The following is a 19,829-nucleotide window of genomic DNA, read 5'->3' on the forward strand; positions in this document are numbered from 1 at the left end:
TTGACCTCTCACATATTACTGTGAGATAAAAGTAACAGGAAACTAGTCCAGTGTGGGTTTGCATGTGTCTCACTGCTTGTGTCTCTCTTTCCTTTGGGCTTCATGCTTGGAATCTTCAGAACTTGAAGTTTCCATTATTGGTTCCCCACCCCACCCCACCCCACCCCATATAACTGCTTGTCCTGATTGGTCAATGGAGTTGGAATGGAGTTGACTAATCTAGAGACTGAAGGCTCCTTCTGACATTACTTTTGGCCTGGAACAGACGAGTCAAATGTGCCGATTTTAGGGTTAGGGACTGCGCACCAACTGCACGATCCCTAACCCTAGTATGCACTGGTGGTGTAGTAATGGCGGCATTCCATCCATACGGGTGCAGCCATTTTGATGTAAGCAACACGCAGCATCCACACGTTGCTGTGTGTCGCTTATGTAACGAGTACACCATTGGTGTACTTGTTACATCCTCCCGGCAGCATAAAAAGAACCCAGTTTCTCTGGGTTCTTTTTACTGTGGATGGATGCCATGCGGTTTGGCGGCTGCAGCGTCCCTCTGGAGGAAAAAAAGCCACCTTTTGGGGCGGTCTGTCCCACGCCTTAATTAATTTTTATTAATACAGGCCTTAAACTTGTGTCTGTTAACCTCAAAATGCCAGAAGAAAAGAGTGACAGTAAGCAAAAATAGAAACAAATTGTGCATCTCCTGCCACATGGCTATGTGTATTTACAATGAAACTGCTTTTTCTCAAGCCACTCTGAAGTTAAGTTCACATACACCTGAGTTGGACATGGCTTTGCCACATTGGTTCAGTCTGGTTAGTGATTTGCAAGTTTGCAAAGAAGTTGCATTTAATTCACTGCTTTCCTCCATGAATGAAAAGACACAGGTCAGGGACTGGGCAGCTAAGGGATGGAAGTGGTGTTGTGCAATCAGTGTTGCTGATGCCATTTCCTTCCTGTGGGAACTGTGGCTTAAAAGTTGCATGTGATAAAGCCCAAAGTGAACACTGAGTATTAGGAGGAAGGCAATATTCAGAGTGTCCACTTTGTTGAGGGTACAGAGTGCAACTCCAGAAATTTCTGGTAATAACCCCTGAAAAAAGCTAATTGGTGACAAGGCTGAAACGCATTGGGTTTTTTAAGATAAAGTTTGTGGACCATCACACAGCATGTGGAACTTTGCTTCCTTTTACTCTTTTGCTGTGAATACATGCTCCAGTTTTTTGTTCTGTTCCTGAGTTTGCAAGACCTGAGCAGGGCAGCTGATGACTGGCACTCTTAGAGGTCTTTCATTGATAGTATCACCATAAGTCAATGCTGATTTGATGGCAAGTAACAACAACAGACATACAAAGCATGCATTTTACAAAGGGGCTATGGCAGCACACTTCCTCATGTAGAGTAGGTTATTTATTTCATGTTATTTGCAAACTGAGCTAGACATTTACTTTGGAGTGGTGACATATAATGTTAAAAATGTATCCAGGCCCATGGTAGTCACATGCGGCTACTTTTATTTGCAAACTGAGACGTTACTTTCACCCAGTCACTTTCTATCTTGCACTATCAGTGGTTGTCTTTCTGTGATGTAGACAAGAATGGCTGACTTCCAGGCTGGAGCTGCATCAGCTCCCCTAAGAGGCTGGAGGGCCAACCCCTTCCCAATATTTTCACCTTTTTTATCCCCACATGGCAGTTTTTTCTTTTCCTTTCTTTTCTGTCCAGAGAGGCTTCCCCCTGCCAAACGCAGGTGACTTTCTGTTATTTCTGATTTTGAATCCCAATCCTTGTCTAAAACAAACCCAAAGAGGCCAAAGGGGTGGGGGGCATGCTGAGTTGGATCAGTGTGCCCCCAGAAGCTGCTGGGACATAACTAGAATAATTTTTGTATGGGTGCAAATCCCCCCCAAATATCCTTGGGGCCATATGTGGAATTTGAGCTATTCTTTGCCCACTCTTGCTCTAAAACCAGAAAAGGGGGCAAATCCACTGGCTCAAGGGTTTGAGGGGGAAAGGCCAGAATATCTGAGACAGGAAGATAGATTGTCATCATTTCTCTTCCTTCAGAAAGTCAGCTAGAAAGTGGTCCTCATATGCTCTGGCCACGAGTTCAACAGAAAAGGCACATTCTACAGGTGTGAATGCAGCCAAATTCCATAGGTATCAGTGTCAGGTGTCATGGTTGCATTTGATTCTGTGTTTTAAAGGTTCATTTTTAAAATCTGAGAAACAATTTTTCCCATAAAACTTGCAGGGATGACCCTTCTATCCACACTAGGCAAATGAAGCAGAAAGGGAAACTGGACTTCAGCTGCTGGTCTGACTACACACCCAGCTCCAACAGCAACTCCAGCTTTGGTACTAATCCTCACCATCTTGTCTGTTCAAAAATCCCATATCCTCTTTCTCCATAATAATCATCTAGACTAAAATCCCCTTCTCCCACGCTTGCTCCCCCACATCATCTGGCTCACCCATTCAATCAGTTGGCTTTCCCTTGTACCCTCTCCATCAAGTCATTTGAGGCATAGCGTAATTTCCTTGGGATTAACTGATCTAAAAGACTGTAGTTTTCCAGGTTCTTTTGTAAGGCCTCAAAACTATAAGCAGCAGTTTGCCAACTATGATTTGATCTAAAGCTTTTGCTTAACAGGCTCCAAGTAAGGCCATATTGATGTCAATTGGGCTACAGTTTATACCAGTAGAGAGTAATGACTTACTCTGTCTTCATGTAAGGCTGTAAGGGAACTTGTTGTTTGTTATTAATATGTTTTATTTATGTAGGCCTATTTGAGCATTCCTTCTTGAAACTGAAAATATTAGTTATAAACTCTCCAGCATCTATACTAATAAAAGAATCTTTCTGTTTCTTTGTCTCTATCATAGCTCCAAGACTGAAATCTAGACACCCGCAGCTTGGCATCCATATTAAGTGGATTCTAGGGATGTATATCTTAGGCCCTCTACACACAAGCCATTAAGGTTGGCATGGGGGCTGAGTCAGGGCGTAGCGTCCTCACGATGCATGTCCAACTCCCCTCCCCAGGCTGCCCTGACACTGCACGCCACTCCACACAGCGTATGGCATCATGGTGCTCCTCGGGCGCTGCGTCCATACAACACAGTGCCAAAGGAGCGTCATATAGCCGAGGCAACGCGGCTATGGCGCCCTTTCAAGCCTTTTTTGTGGCTCCTTTTTGCACCTTTGAAAGGCCGGATTGAGGCCGCAGCGTGAAGTTGCCGCAGCCCTGATCCAGCTAGGAAAGGATTGGCGTCTCGCTGCTCCTTAGTTATTTTTAATGGATTAATTAATATTAGTTACTTGAACCTGCAGCACCATCTTTAGTCACTAGATGGCAGAATTCTTTAACCAGAAAAGAGGAAGCTGCAGCCATGTTGAAGTACCATATTAATTTCTCTACCGGGTTTGTAGATAGCTCTATGGAATAGGAAAAACAACATTTAAGGCAAGGTTACAGCTTCCCTCTGCATCCCAAAAATGCAGAGAGGGAAAGAGAGAGAGGGAGCACAAAGGTGAGTCCCAGTCCTGGGAAAAGAGCGGGATACAAATAAATATAATAAATATAGTAAATAAATAAATGGAGAGGGTGGGCAGGAGAATGAGTAGAGGGAATAGTCAACTGAGCATTTTAATAAAGGAAGAAGAAGACTAATGAGAAGGAAAAGGAAATAAAGAGAGAAAATAAATGAATAATAGAGGAGACGGGTGAAAGATCATCTGGGCGGGTGATCTGTGGGATAAGTGTTTAGAAATAGTGCCTGGATGTTTAAGGAGAGAGAGCTATAAGGGGGGGAAGAGAGTGCATTTTAGCCTAGGTGGGTGGGTCCCATATTGAGAGAAGGGTTTAGTATAAATAAAATGAGATCAAAGAAATAATTATTTGTAGCAAAAGGTAGGCTTTTATGCAGAAAGTATATTCTTACACTTCCAGTTCCAACTTTGTCAGTTTGCCACCAGCTGGCTGTTACATTATTTCATTGATCATCTATTCACTTCAGTGGCATTTTGCTTGTTGTTTTTTCCTAGGAATGTGATTCTCAACATTCTGGCTGATGCCAGACTTTGGACGCTCTCATCTATCACTTTCCCTTACTTGAAACAAAATCATATTGGGGAAGCTGTAGATCTGAGCAATGAGATGATGGAATCTGCTTACTTAACTTCCTTTCTGGCCCTTTTCTTTCCCAATATGGCTCTCTCCAACACAGGGACATAACCGGGGGGGGGGTCCTTGGGGTTCGGACCCCCCCTTCCATTAGATAAAAGTGAATGGTGCGTGCTGCCGTGCTGCCGCACCCAAGACCCATTATAATGGTGGCACTTAGTCTGTGTTGTGTTGCTGAGGAGTTCCAGCTAACATTGAGCATAGCAGTTCTGGTACCGTTGCCACTAATGTTAACTGAAATTACTTTTAGGCTGCAGTGTTCTCATAACAACTCTCATTGTTATACATAATGCATGGGAGTTGGCAGAATCCAATATTTAAAAAATTGTTCAATCCAATCAGAGTGATGACCGGCGATAGGGCATGATCCATGCTTCTGTGTTTCTCAACCCAAACACAACCCTGTTCCTGAATACTCCTGCCCATCTCTAAGGAATGCTCCTTCTGGCAGTCTCAATAAGTGGCACCATGTCTTCTAAGTGAGGAACCCAAATCATCAAGGACATCATGAGGGACTTTTTAGTAGAAAGGACACTAAGAGGTTCCCTAGAAAAAAAGAAATCCCTTGGGGTGTAGCTGTGGGTGTACATGGGTGGGTGATGAGGATATTGGTGCCAAATAAGAATTCAGTCCACTCCCAATGAAATTTTCCTTCAATCCCCAAATTTCAGAGCATTTATCGATAGAGTTTAGGGCTCCAGAGAAAAGGGGAGGCAAAGTCACCAAGGGAATGTGACCACAGCAAGTATAAAATGTCTAGGTGTGAATGAACTTTGGATGTCTCACACTCTGCAATGCTAGAAATTTGGGGACTGAGGGAAAATTTCATTTGTGGGGAGACATATTTCTCATTGCCTCCCCCTTTGCCCCTCTCTCATAACTACACCCTGCTGCACACACTTGGGGTGCAGAGGAAGGCAGATTGCTTGTTGCTGTTGTTAACTGTCCTTGAGTCGACCCCAGCTCATGGTGACCCTGTGGATGAGACATCTCCAAGCCTCCCTGTCCTCTGCTGATCTGCCTAGTTCCTGCAGATTCATGCCCATGACCTCCCTAATACAGTCCATCCATCTGGCATGCTGCCTTCCTCTCTTTCTGTTACCCTCTATCTTTTCTAGCAATATTGCCTTTTCTAATGAGTCGTGCATTCTCATTATGTGGCCAAAGTACGATAGTCACAGTTTGATCATTTTGGCTTTCAGGGAGAGTTCAGGTCTGTTCTGTTCAAGGACCCATTTGTTTGTCTTTTTGGCTGTCCACAGTATCCTTAGCATTCCTCTCCAGCGCCACATCTCAAATGAGTTGCTTTTCTTCTTATATGCTCTCACACCTGTACATGGTGATGGGGAATGCAGTGGCTTGAATTAATCAAACTTTAGTGTTGAGTGGTATATCTTTACTCTTTAGGATCTTTTCTAGCTGTTTCATGGCCGCCCTTCCCATTCCTAGTCTTCTTCTGATTTCTTGGCTGCTGTCTCCACTCTGATGTTTGATCCAAGCTTTGGGAACTCTTGTACTATTTTGATTTCCTCATTGTCTAGGTTGAATGTGTGTAAGTTCTCTGTGGTCATTGTTTCTGTGTTCTTTATGTTCAGCATTAAGCCCGCCTTTCTTCTTTGATCTTTAATAATTGTTCCAAGCCTGTGATGTTTCCTGCTAGTAGTATGGTGTCATCAGCATATATCTTAGATTGTTGATATTCCTTCCTCCTGTCTTTACTCCTTCTCTTTCTGAGTCTAAGCCTGGTCTCTGCAGTATATATTCTGCATATAAGTTGAACAAGTAGGCTGATAGCATGCAGCCTTGTCTGACCCCTTTGCCAATTGGAAACCATTCTGTATCTCCGTATTCAATTTGGACTGCAGCCTCTTGTCCTGAGTACAGATTTCTCAGCAGGACTATCAAGTGTAGTTGCACTCCCATGTCCTTAAGAGCCATCAGTAGTTTTCCGTGATCTATGTAGTCAAATGCTTTGCTATAGTCTATAAAGCACATGTTAATTTTTTTGTCTATAATCAGATTGCTAGGCCTCTGCAAAGGCAGTAGAGATGCTCCTTTGCCCAATTTATAAGGGGAATTCCAAAATATATTGCCTGGGCAGAGAGGAGAAGCTCAAATGAACCTCACTAGTTGACCTAGCGCCCCCTCCCCATGCCTCCCAGTCCCATATCCCCAGTGTTGCTCTTTATTTCTAGTGTTATGTGTTCCCTCTTTGGAGGCTGACTCTCTCTGTGCAGGTGGAGGGGGAAGCGGAGGCAGACAGCATGGGGGGAAGGGGAAGGGGAAGAGGGGCTTTGTCTGCTCAAGATTGGGGAGGGGCGCTATGGGAGAACATTGGTTTCCTTGGCAACTGAAGCTGGTCACTAGGGTGAGGGAACCAGAAAGAGGCTGGGAATAAATCTTCTATTCAGAAAAATCCTCACAGGGTTGGAGGTGGGGAGGGGTGGGTTGGTAGGCGAGATGTGTGTAGGGGTGTGAGGAAGGGGCTGGAGGAGGGAAAGGGCCTGGACAGAGAATGGGATGCCACCGAAGAATGTGCCATGAGAGAGAAAAGCAAAGGAAGCCTATTCATGCCTTCAAGCAGGAAGCATTGGGGGTTCAGGGGGGAGGTGTTGCGCTGAATAATAATAATAATAATAATAATAATAATAATAATAATAATAATAATAGGCCTTATTTATGTCTATCATTTCCTCCTTTGTAAGGTAGCTTCCAATTACAGTGATGACAACATCATTAAAAACATGCAGAAGGTCAACGTTAAAATAGAATTAAGTTATTAACAATATGAAAACTATTTAAAACACAGCAATAGCAAGTACAGTGGCTTGGATGATTCTCACTTCACTGTTCAGCTGTAGATCTTTAGTCTTTAGGATCTTTTCTACTTAAAAGACAATAAAAAGCAGTTTTGAAAACTACAGTTAAAAGAAATCAGAGCACCCTCTAGAAAGTCCCTTCCTTTTGTGCATCAGGGAGCACTTGTAACCATGACTGCTGCTTTGGTGGAGAGCCTCCATACTTTACCAGAATGTTTTTGCCATAGACAATAGCCAGAGCAATACAATTAAGCTTCTAAGCTACTGTCTAAACAAAATCTTATGAGTATTTCTCAAGCCACTGGCCATATTATAAAATGACTCTTTGTTGCCAAGGATAGCTTGTCTCTTTAAGAAAAGAACAGCCTTGGCAGGCTATTGCCCGTGAGATCACAACATGGGGAAGGGTTGGATGACCCCCCCTGCCCAGCCTGTTCATATTGAGCCCTACTGCTGCTTCTAGTTCAAAAATATAAACTGATATGCAATTATGTTCAATGGGCTCTTGGGATCTTACTGGGTTTTGGTTCTAAAACCCCCCATGGATGTAAAAATCCATGGATGTTCAAGTGCTATTAAATACAATGGTATAGTAAAATGGTGTCCCATATACAAAATGGCAAAATCAAGGTTTGCTTTTTGGAATATATATAGAATATTTGCAAACTGGATGGTTGAATCAATGGATAAAAAATCTGTGGATACAGAGAGCCAACTGTACTGTATTCCACTTGTTGTCTAGTATAGTCCTTTTTACAGACTAAATCATGTATTTTTCACAAGCCCTCAAGCTTATATTGTATTATGATAAATAGTACCTGCTTCCTGATTAGAAATAGAGATTATCATCTCACCTTATGCCCAGTTTCTTTTCTGTGCTTTTCTCAGCTTGTTCCTCTGCTGTGCATCATGTTCACACATGCCGCCTGAAGAAAATGACACAAAATTTCCTCCTACAGGCATCTCAATTACATAAGCAGTCTTTTAACTTGCATTGCAAAGCAGCATCTTGGAGGAGGTTTGGGAGATAAATGGGAGATGAGGCTGAAACAGGTGGGCACAGCTTGGTGGGCAACAGGGTCCCCAGATCTGGGCCTGGCCATTCGTCTCTGGGCAAGATGGAGAAACCCCAAGAGTGAGAGCTCTGCCTTGATGATACATGTGTGTGTATATCTATATATCTATCATTTGTTAGATGTGGTGGGTTTTATTTGAATAGAATACTGTCATGTACTGGCTGACTTTAGCTCAGAGAACCAAATTTCAGTGTCTAACAGCAAGCTTAATTTACAAACGAAAGCACTTCACAGTATGACAATGTTGTTAGGACTGAGGCAATTCAGTTACACATTGTAGTAAAAGCACAAAGCAAAGCAAACTTTTTCATATGCTCAAACCCCATTTGTTATAAAAGCAAAACATTTCTTTTCCCAGATCAACCAGTTGATTTCTTTTGCATTCTCATGGAGTTGACCATGGCAGTTCCCAGTACTCCTGTTTGTTAGCCATCACAAGGATAACCATTCCCTTTCAGCCAGCACCCACCAGCATGACATATCTCAACATCCAGTAACATGAAATAAAATGGGCAAAGCCTAATTGACTAATAAGCATGGCAAGAACTTTGAGGGACTCAGATCCTGACACATACTCTGTGTGGCTGTGGCTGATGCTTATCTGTGGCTGACCGTCCCTTATAACTTCACCCTTGTAAGATGACCACAGCCTACCTCCTGTGACATGACAAGGATCACACCCATGTCTTAGATTTTGGCCTTGAAATCTCAGGGCTTGTGATAGGCTTGAACTGGTAATGCTAGTGAAATCAGTTGTCCTTTTGTAAGGGGAGTGGCTGAGCTGGCACTGCCAATGTAACTGTAGTATACACACTCTGGTGGTAACTACAACACCTAAAGATTTATACACAATCATCTAACACTGGAGAGGTATGTAGCACTCCATTCTTCAGCCGTTAGCTATTGAGGGACCTTTCCCATGAAATATGTTGAGGTCAATATTGCAGGAAAACTTCACACCACATAATAATTCCATCTCTGTATCCTGGCTAGCAACTAGTTTTATGAGAAAGCAGTGTCAAGAAAGAAGGGGAGAGAATGAGCCAATCTCTCCCTTCCACACACTGCATTTGACCATTGGATCTCTACTTGCTGAACACTCTCATATCATATACAATATATGACACAAACTTTTATTCTAATTATTGTGGGTTTTTGTAACAGCTCCATTACATATTCATGTCCTTCCTTCCTTCCTTCCTTCCTTCCTTCCTTCCTTCCTTCCTTCCTTCCTTGCAGAGTATCCCTAGAATCTAAGGAAGGGCTTTTGGGATGAATATAGCAGCAGAAATAATTTTCTGTTAAGCTACTTTCACAAGTGCACCAGGAGATTTTAGATCGGGAACCAGATGCTGTGTCTGCAAACAAAGTCTTGTTGCCTCACATAACCAGAAACCTTTAGAACTGTCAATTCAAGTGCTTCCAATTCAGAATGAATGCTGAAGAGATTTCATAACTTTGGCTGGAGGCCTAAGCACATCTGTGTAGGAATATGCTCCACTGATTCCAACAGGGCCAAGTGATTATTATTTTTTACATGAGCACTACAGTTATTCTATACAGTGGTGTCTACATACATACAATCAACACACCTAGACTATGGTAGCTGACACAGTGCTGGTCACTTTTTGGTACAACAATCAAATTTGGTAGAACAATCAAATGGTGGGCAAAGAATTTGATGTTAACATGAACCTACTTGGGCACTGGTCTTTAAGTAACAGAAGGTCATCCTACAGGTGGGCTATATCCTAATGTAAAGTGGGTTGCACTAGTGTCATCACTGCAGTGTTTCTTTGTTTGTGTGTTTAGGCTAGGGTTGGCTATGTCTGGGAATAGGCAGTGGACCACATCAGTGGGATATAAAACAGTGATCAAAAGTCTAATTCTGGTTGTCTCAAAACTGCAACAGCAAAAATAAGAACAAAAATAAGACAGACAAAACTCAAGAAAAACTGGGTCTAGAATTGGGGTTGAAGGATGGCCCAGGACATCTGGAGGACCCCAGGTTTCCTACCCCTCTAGAGTCTGAGGGTTTCAATACTGTTAGCTTCTATGTGTTTGTGACTTCAGGTTGCTTGGACTTATGGTCTTATGATGACCCCATGAATTTCAGAGGATTGTCTTAGGTAAGAAATACCCAGAAAGGTTTTTGCCAGTTCCTTCCTTTCAAATATAGCCTACAGCATCTGGTATTCATTGGCAGTCTCCCATCCAAGTATTAACCAGAGCTAGCCCTGTTTAGCTTCCATAGACAGATGGTATCTGATACCTTAAGTGCATTAGATGCATCTAAATAAAGATTTTGAAGTGGATGTCAATGTGTTCATTTGTCAGTCTTTGCCACCAAAGGTTGGATGAAAACATGAGGATTCTCTTATCCTTTATCACAGCAACTTCTCTTTGAAGTATGAATTTTAGATCTGGAATTCACCTTGTAGTCCTCTGTGCATTTGTTTGGGAGCAGATCCCAAGACTTAACAACTAAGGCCCGGATTGTGCCGGCCTGGGTTTTGCGCTGATTTTAGGGTTTGGGAGAGCGGAGTGTTTGCATGCTCCTGAGCCCTACCATGTACCAGAGGTGCCATCTTGGTGTGCCCCTGTACAAACGGGGCACGCAATGATGACGTCCACAGGTGTCATCAGCGTGCGCGAGCACACCAATGGCGCCCCGCACACGGGTTCTTTTTAGGGCTCCCAGAGGCCACACCATTTGGTAGCTGCGGCCTATGTCAGGGGCAGAAAGGAGCGGCATGTCACCGCCCCTTTCTCCCCGTCTGTTGAGTCCCTAAGTAATCATAGAGTCATAGGTTTGGAAGATATCACACGGGTTAGCCAGTCCAACCCCTGTCTACCATGCAGGAACACACAGTGAAAGCACTCCTGACAGCCTCTGTTTAAAAACCTCTACAAAAGGAGACTCCACCACATTCACAGGCAATGTATTCTGCATGTTTAGAACAAGTGCAAGGCCCTGTGAAAGACATATCCTTGCTGATGGAAACTGGTTGCCTTCATTCATAGCAACTAGGGTAATTATTTTAAACATTGCTACAGAGGAAATACATTGCCAAAATGTGGACAGAAGAGTAGTATTTTTTCCATGCAATCTACATATGTTAGATTTTATGTAGGGAGGCAAATTTAGAATTACTATACTGTGTATATTCATGTATAAGTCTAAACATTTTAGTCAAAAAATTGATCCAAAAATCTGAGTCGACTTATCCACGGGGCAAGGTTAAGTACTGTACTTTAACTCTCACAAAAATAGAAACCAACCCCTGGTGAAAGGCAACTATATGATCTGTCCTGGAAGCACTGACCCTCCTCTACTCTCATCCATCCATTCTTCAATGGGAACACAGTTATGCCTTCTGCAATTTTGTAAGTTCTTTGGCATTGTCTTCCTTTGTTTCATCCTTTAGATCCTTAGTCTTACTCTCAATTTATCCATGGGTCATATAAAAAACATAATTTTGCCCCCCAAATCTGCCCTCAATTTATACATGAGATTGACTTACAGTCGAGTATATAAGGTAATTAAAATAAAAATACACTGCATGAATGTTGTTGTATGTTTTCAAGTTATTTCTGACTTATAGCAACCCTACCATGGGTGTTTCTTGGCAAGATTTGTTCAGAGGAGGTTTGCCATTGCCTTCTCCTAAGGCTGAGCGAGTGTGACTTGCTCAGGATCACCCAGTGGGTTTGAGGGCCAAACAGGGAATCAAACCCTTGTCTCCAGAGTCATAGTGCAATATTCAAACCACTATGTCAGGTCTAAATCCCTTAAAGGCACCAAATTCTACCTGGTCTTGGAATGCTAAGCATAGTCAGCCCTGGATGGTACTTGGATGGGAGACCACCAATGAATATCAGGTGCTGTAGGCTATATTTCAGAGGAAGGAACTGGCAAAATCACCTCTAAGTACTTCTTGCCTAAGAAAACCCTATGAAATTCATAGGGTAGCTATACGTTGACAGGCTACTTGAACATACACACAAACATGTATTTTAGTGGGTAGGGCTATGTCCAAGTGACTTGTTTGTCAGTTTGTCTCCTGTAAACATGCTGTTGAAGGATAATATCACACTCTTTTTATCCCTTCTTGTCTTGGATTTGGAATGGACTTCAAATAGATGGTGCCCTCAGATTGAGAACTGTCTTCTGTACAATCCATGGTGACCCTAACAATAACCCTGCCTCTTTTGATTGAATTCTGTCCCTTGGTCTTAATAGAAAGGAGAAAAAATTGTGGAAAAGGATTTGCAAGAGATTTTTTTTTTAAAAAAGACAATAGAAAGTCTAATAGTTAAGTCATGTTTAAAGAAAAACATGAAGGAAAGAATGTACATTGTGAAGAAACAAATGGTTAGTGGGAGAAGAACATGTTGAGGTTTTCAAATGCTTAAAAAGATGTGAGAATAAAGAGGAGGGATAATTGTTCTTTAATTTTACTTTGTATACAACTAAGGAAAAATGGACAAGGATTATTGGAAGATTTAATGCACCTGGAAATCTCAGGACTGATCTGTTTTGCAATTCTGCACAGTTCAATCAAAGAAAATCAATTCATTTGAGATGTGGTGCTGGAGAAGAGTGCTGAGGATTCTATGGACAGCCAAGAAGACAAGCAAATGGGTCCTAGAACAGATCCAGCCAGAAATCTCCCTGTTGTATTTCAAACATATGAGAACGGAGAACTCATTAGAAAAAACAATAATGCTTGGAAAGGTGGAGGGAAGTAGAAAGAGAGGAAGGCCGCATGCTAGATGGATGGACTCTATTAAGGAGGTCACTGGTAATGAATTTGCAGGAACTAAGCAGAGCAGTGGAGGACAGAGTCTTGGAGATGTCTTGTCCACAGGGTCACCATGGGTTGAGATTGACTGGAGGGTGGTTAAGAACCAACACAGTTCAATGTCCTACGTAATAGTCTCTTGCCTTTAACTTAAATTCATGGTGGTAGGGGTGATGTCTCAGCTCTCTGCCTGAACTGGACTTACTGTAGGCAGTGTTCACTGATTTTTTAGAAGATAGGGCAAGGCATTGAAATAGGATTTTGTGTTAGAAGATGAGAGGCTTCAGTGTTCTGGTTAGCTGTTTGTTCTCCCACCTTCACTTTTAGAACCAGAATAAATTATGCAGACTAAAGAAGGATCTACAAAGTAGCATAATATATACAGGATGCAAAGCTAATCTGAACTGAGGTTGTTTCTTTTGGCAATAAGTAAATGTACATTGTGAGGATGCAGAATTTCCTCCTTCTCTTCCTCCTCCATTTTGGGTACAGAAATGTCCTGGGGAAAATGTCCTAAGTTTATTGGTTTGTTAATTATGAGCACAGCCTGTTTAGCCAGCACATATCTTTCCCCTCTAATTTTAGTTTTGAAGTACCAGATGTAGTTTTTTTAAAACCCACAATCGCCTGTAGTATCTCCCGCCCCCACAATGCCATGGGAACCTGGAAATGAAACTCTGTAAACAAAATTAAGATAAGAGCAAAAGAGCATGAAAATGTGGGCATCCATCTGCCTAAAGCATCAGGCCTCTATATTGTTGGTATCACAGGGAAAGGGGCTTTGTGGGCTTACAGCACATGATTGGGAGATGAGCATCATTTCTTTGAATACGTGATCCCATTGTTAAACAGTTTCCATTATTATCAAAGGCAGCTGCATGTGTGTGCAAAGAACAGATATCCCTGTTGTTGTGTCTTTTTTTTTAAAAATGATACCTATTCTGTATGGAAATCTTTTCAATAGTAAACTTTTTTTATCCAGACAAATTCAAGGTTGGTAGAACTCTCGGGAACAAGTGTTGGTTGAGATAGACTTGCTATCCAAGATTTACACTGTTAAATGCAGCCTGAGCCTTGATTAATCTCTGGATGATTTAAGGAGTAAAAGGACACTTTCTGTACAACATGCAGGCATGCGTGCGCGCGCGCGTGTGCACACACACACAGTCACTCACTTAATGGAAAGGTAAGAACTATATGGACTTAAGGTTCAGAGGTCACACCTGAGAGTGCTAAAACAGGCTCTGTGTGGATGCTAAGTATTTTCTGCTTTGGTGGGAAATCCCAGCCAGAGCCAACTTGAGGGTACAAACTGGACACTAGTATCAGTGGTACTTATTTCAGAATTTTATTCTAGATCTTATGATCTTTGCTATTGTCTCAAAGAGCCCCAGTACTGTAGGAGTGTATGAGCTTTCATATTCTTTTTTTAAAAAATTGTGATCTTTATTACAACAGTCTAAATAAATCATATTATTCAGGTATTCACTCTTACAAACATAAAACATAAATAACAACAGGCATCTTACATCACTCTTAAATGATTTTTCATAATTCTACCTCCTCCTGATTTCCTTTTAACTTTTAGAAAATATATGTTGTTCCTTGTGTCTCCATTAAATTAAACTCTTCTTAATGTCATCATCTATCTATTCCATTTCTATTCTTCCTTTTCATTATATCTTACTTTCTGTACCACCATAGGTATTACTAGCTAATCAGCATACCTAGAAAGATAAACTATGTAGCAATGTCAAATAGTAAGAAGTTCTACTTTCATTGAATTATTATATGCCTGTCTTATGTCAGTTTGTATTTCACATTTGCCCTGATAAGTCCTCCACAATTAAATCTTTTCATGTTTCTTTCCAATGGGCCCGTACAGACAGGCCAAAATAAAGCTGCTTCTAGTCACTTTGGAGGTATGCTGTTTAAATGCTGCATGCATCCTAAGAGACCGGAAGCCACGTCAAAGCCAGGTTCCAGTCCTAAGGATTGGAATGCAGCTTTGGTGCAGTTTCTGGCCTTTTAAGATGTGTGTGTCATTTAAACAGCATACCTCCAAAGAGACCCGAAGCAGCTTTATTTTGGCCTGTTTGTATGGGCCCTAAAAGGCCTGTAATAACAAACTTTGTTTTTTAGATATCTCACTCTTCCCTTCAGCCAGGATTAAAAGCATTGTTGTTGTGTGTCTTCAAGTCTCTGATAGCCCTTACGGCTGAAGGGCAGGGTATAAATACCATAAATAAATAAATAAATAAATAAATAAATAAATCATTTCTGACCTATGATGACCCTAAAGTGCATCTATCACAGGGGTTTCTTGGGAAGATTTATTCAGAGGGTGTTTTTCATTGCTTTCCTTTGAAGCTGAGAGAGTGTGACTTGCTTTCAGAGTCGAATGCTTAAATCATGACACCACTCTGGCTCACCCATTAAAAGCATATGAAAGCTCTGGAAGGCTACAGTTGGAACATTTTTTCATAGTTGGTGGAGTTGTCCAATAGCCAGGAAGTGTTAGCTTACAGTTGTAAACCGCGTAGACACTGCTTAGACGGTATGAAGCGGTATATAAATGAAGCTTGTTTTTTTGTTTTGGAAAGAAATACACTCAGTAACGTGTCAGATCTTTGGGATATATTTTCCAATGAAACCTGAGTTGTTTCTTTTAAATATGTTAGATTAAAAAAAGAGAGATGAAAATAAGCATTAGAAGCTGGTGTTATACATGGTCACAGCAGCTTGCATTCTTTTTGCCAAAAATTGGAAGGAAAAAGAGGCTCCAACAACAGAGCAATGGTTAATAAACTTATTGATATGCTAGAACTAGCTAAGCTGACCTGTCTATGAAATAGTAAATCTCTGAAAGATGTAGAAAGAGATTGACTTCCTTTAGAGAAACATTAGAGCATTCCAGACGTGAAGTGCTGTCTCTCTCTTGTTGCCATCTATCTCATCTCAGATGGTGGAGGTATCTAGAAGCAGATTTGCAAAGATAGCTTAATGTAATAGCAAACCTGTTTAGATGCAGAATGATCCTTTGGGTGTCATAGTCATAAACAATAAACCAGTGGCACTTTGTGCCAGGAAAAGAGTCAAAGAGCCAATTATCACTGTTTAAAACAGCTGTTTAACACATGGCCAGCTTTAGTGGGCATAAGGGCTAATCCCCTGCTAACACTCTGTGGATTGAACTCCTGGCAAAAAATGTGCTATAATTTTTCTTCTAAACCAAAAGTGCCTGGGAGGTCACTTCCACTTGAAAAAAAATAAATCACTTGATTTTGGTAAAAAATACTTTTAGTAAATCAGGGCTACATGCCTCATTTTACAGAAGAATTGCACTTCCAGGAGTGTGATTCTTATTGGTTATAACAACAGCATCAAAAATACAGTGAGGTGTGTTTTAGGGAGTCCACATGGAGCCTAGAGGCCAATGTTGCTTGTCCCTGGTTCAGGCATCTGTCTCACTTAACAGGTTACCTGGTTTTAGACACTGTTTAGATACAGCAGTCTCTGTCCAGAAGACCGCACAGCTGAGGGACCAGTCTCATATCATACATCGCAGGGATGGAAAAATGGTAGACTGTCATCTGTATGTAGCTTGCATGACCCCTTTTTAACAGCCTTAAGCCCTTCCGAAAGCACCCAGATATTTCCCCCTCTTTTGTTATTGTTTTCTGGATTGTGAATCTACACTGTAGATGACACCAATTTAACCACTACGGCTCCATCCTACAGAATCCTGGGATTTGTCGTTTTGGCAGAGAAAATTAAAGACCTTGTAAAACTACAAAGCCCAGGATTCCATAGGATGTGGTGTCAAAGTGCATTATTTCTACAGTGTAGATGCACCCAGAGTTACACACAAAAAGCACCTGGAATAGTGTTATGCCTTTAAACACCCCTGAACCCTAAAATGTTAGCCAAAACTGGCTGAAAAAACTAGCAGATGACTTCTGGTCACTTCTGTGTCTCATTTCTGGGAAATCTTTGTCCAAAATGTGTTGTGGGGCTCACTGTGGGTGTTGTGGATCTGAATTTTGGCATGTCCTGGCTGTCCACCCCAGCCTATGATCAGACACAAGTGGTGAAATCAAGTGCTGAGTTATGACATCTGTCTAGGCCAGTGCTACTCAAAGTTTTTACTTTTGGGACTTCCCTTTACACCTACTTATGGATGACACGTTCCCCCCTTGACATAGCATATGAATAAAAGTATTTTGTTTATATAATGTGCATATTTTCATTCACACGTTCATATATATTGATATTTTGACACTTCATAAGGAAATAGCACTGTTCAAATTAGAACAGTTTTATTTAAGTAAAGTCAATATTTAACTCAACACGTGTATATTTTCACATAAAGGGTTTTGGAAGAGGAAGATCATGGCCTTTAGGTTTTGCTGCCCCACTGTTTTAAGAACCACTGGTTCTGGCCAAAACAGGGTTACTGAAAAAACAGGAGGCCTTTTGCCGCACACAATTATGGTCTATGATTCCACTTTAACTGCTATGGCAACATCCTGTGGAATCCTGGGGTATGTCATTTGGTGAGGCATTATAAGAGTTTTCTGACCGAGAAATCTAAACAATCCTTCCTGAACTGCAGATACCAGGATTCCATAAGATGCAACCATGCCAATTAAAGGGGAATAAGCACTTGAATTGCAGAAAACTGCAGGGGCAAAATGGAAAGATGTAGAGCACTGGAGAAGAAAACATGGCCACCTGAAATACTGAACAAGAGCTCTCCAATTGCACAATATTTTGTTGCTGGTCTCATTTGCTATCTATGAATACAGCCATTATGTTGAAATCCCTCTTTTGTGATTTCTTTGTGATTCTGCTTTCTTTCTTTTACTGATTTGAACCACAGATGGAGATCTAAGGGCATGATTGTGGCCCGGAGCCTTCCCCCCCCCCCCCCCATAATTGCTGTGTTGTGTGTGTGTGTGTTTTTAATAAAGTGTTTGACAGATAAAGCAATTTAAAACAAGAATACCACAAATGAGACTCAGGCAGTCATCTCTCATCATCCCAGAAGCATGTTTGTTGTGAAACCAAAACATTTACTTCTCTGATTAATTTTTATTGCTAGCAGTTGAAAGGTATGATCTGGTTCTTTGGCAACTACTATTTTAGACAGATAAAGCCTTTTTTCCCTTTCTGAATCCAAAGACACAGAACAATACCCAGTTAGTTGTATTAGATCAGCCATCTCTTATCCATTGTCTTCCAATTGGACTGCAGCATCCATCACCCCTAACCAGCCCTGATATTGCTCTCTGGGGATTATGGACATTGTAGTCCATCAAATCTATAAGACTGAGTATAGAGAAGTCTGCCTTCAGTTATACAGCTGTAAACCACAGTATTCAGAAATGCTCATTTGCCATGACTTCTTGCTCTGAGTGTTGCTATTGTCTTACGCTGAAGCTTGGGTTCAGGTTCACAATGATCAAGGATCATAGCTCCCTTCATCAGATGATGTTTTAGTAAGTGGAAATTATTTCAAATGTAGCTGCATAGTGAGAGCCCAGTTCACTCTAGGTCTCGTGCTTGAATTGTGCATGGATTCATGTATTTCCTGCAGTCCATAGATAGCCTTTTTAGCCATGATATAACCCTATTCACCTGACATCTTTGCATGTGATGTCAATGCTTAGCGTGATGTTCTTCAGACCCTAGCATATGTGGCTAACTCTTAAGAGTCCAATTCACAAAGGTTGCCTTGTTTTTTCAATGTTGTGAAGGGACATTTGTTCAGCAGTTCATTTCAGGGGTTCCAGACAAATATCTATACTCTATAACTGCTCAGAGTCACTCAAGCTCTTTTACTCTTACTGTTTTTTTTCTTGCACTTTGGCTCCATTTGGCAGGGTTATAGTGAAGCACTGACTTCTTTTTTTAAAGCAGGACAGATTTCCTCCAATGGCGCTCTCCTGCTAGGTTAGACTGCAGCTCCCATTATCCCAAGCCAGTGACCATGCTCAAGGGGATTGTCAAAGCTGTATTGAAACAAAACTGATGGGATGTGGGATAGTGCTGTCTACTACTTGATCTATACATATATATACAAAGTACACTAACTTCTCAAATTCACAAAATAGTGATACTTTTATTCAGCCAACCAAAATGCACAAAATACATGATGCAAGCTTTTAAAACTCCACTGGCTTTTTCACCAGCCAAAGGCATTCAAAATAAAAAAAAATGATGATGTTAGTCACAGACCTCTATTTTGTCAAGCATTCAGGCTACCTTCTGATTCAGTTGTTTTAATTACTGATACTCATTCATTTGGCTTGAAGAGGTTTTGAATGGTTTATTCACAGATCTTCAGAATTTGGGGGCTGCTCTCTTTGAATCTTTTGCATGGAACACTTTTACAATAGGTATGTTGTAGTGTGACCTTTTATGAGGAAGATGGGTTGATGCCTCTTCTCTGCTTCTGCCACAGGGGAGAACTGTGAAGTGAACTCTCGCTTGGGACGCTGCACACCAGGAGTCTGCAAGAATGGCGGAACATGTGTCAACCTTCTGGTGGGTGGATTCAAGTGTGATTGCTTGTCTGGAGATTATGAGAAGCCCTACTGTCAGATGAGTACCCGCAGCTTCCCAGCCCACTCCTTCCTCACTTTTAAAGGGTTGCGCCAGCGCTTCCATTTCACCATTACCCTCACGTAAGTATCTGGCATGGCAAGGTGGAAAGGAGAGTTAAAGTGTATGCCCATTTGTGTACCTTAGTGTGCCATTTTGTTCTTTTAAGAAATTTTCCTTGTACTCTGGATTATGAGATACGTTTACTATGGCCTGTTACAGACAGGCCAAAATAAAGCTGCTTCGAGTCACTTTGGAGGTATGGTATTTCAATGATGCATGCATCCTAAGAGTCCAAAAGCCACACCAAAGCCACGCTCAAGTCCTAAGGACTGG

General features: G+C 41.5%; 1 protein-coding gene across 1 annotated transcript in view; it reads left to right on the top strand.

The window, feature by feature from the left end:
• Nucleotides 1-19,829, top strand: part of CELSR2 (cadherin EGF LAG seven-pass G-type receptor 2) — a 132,018-nt gene that overhangs the window by 38,311 nt on the left and 73,878 nt on the right. The window contains exon 3 of the mRNA XM_089518291.1: nucleotides 19,354-19,576. Within this exon, the coding sequence (XP_089374417.1) occupies nucleotides 19,354-19,576 (223 nt within the window). The remainder of the gene's footprint in view (nucleotides 1-19,353; nucleotides 19,577-19,829) is intronic.

Source organism: Sceloporus occidentalis, unplaced genomic scaffold (genome assembly GCF_023333645.1).
Source record: "Sceloporus occidentalis isolate IW3139 unplaced genomic scaffold, rSceOcc1.0.p SCAF_3, whole genome shotgun sequence".
In the NCBI taxonomy this organism is placed as follows: domain Eukaryota; kingdom Metazoa; phylum Chordata; class Lepidosauria; order Squamata; family Phrynosomatidae; genus Sceloporus; species Sceloporus occidentalis.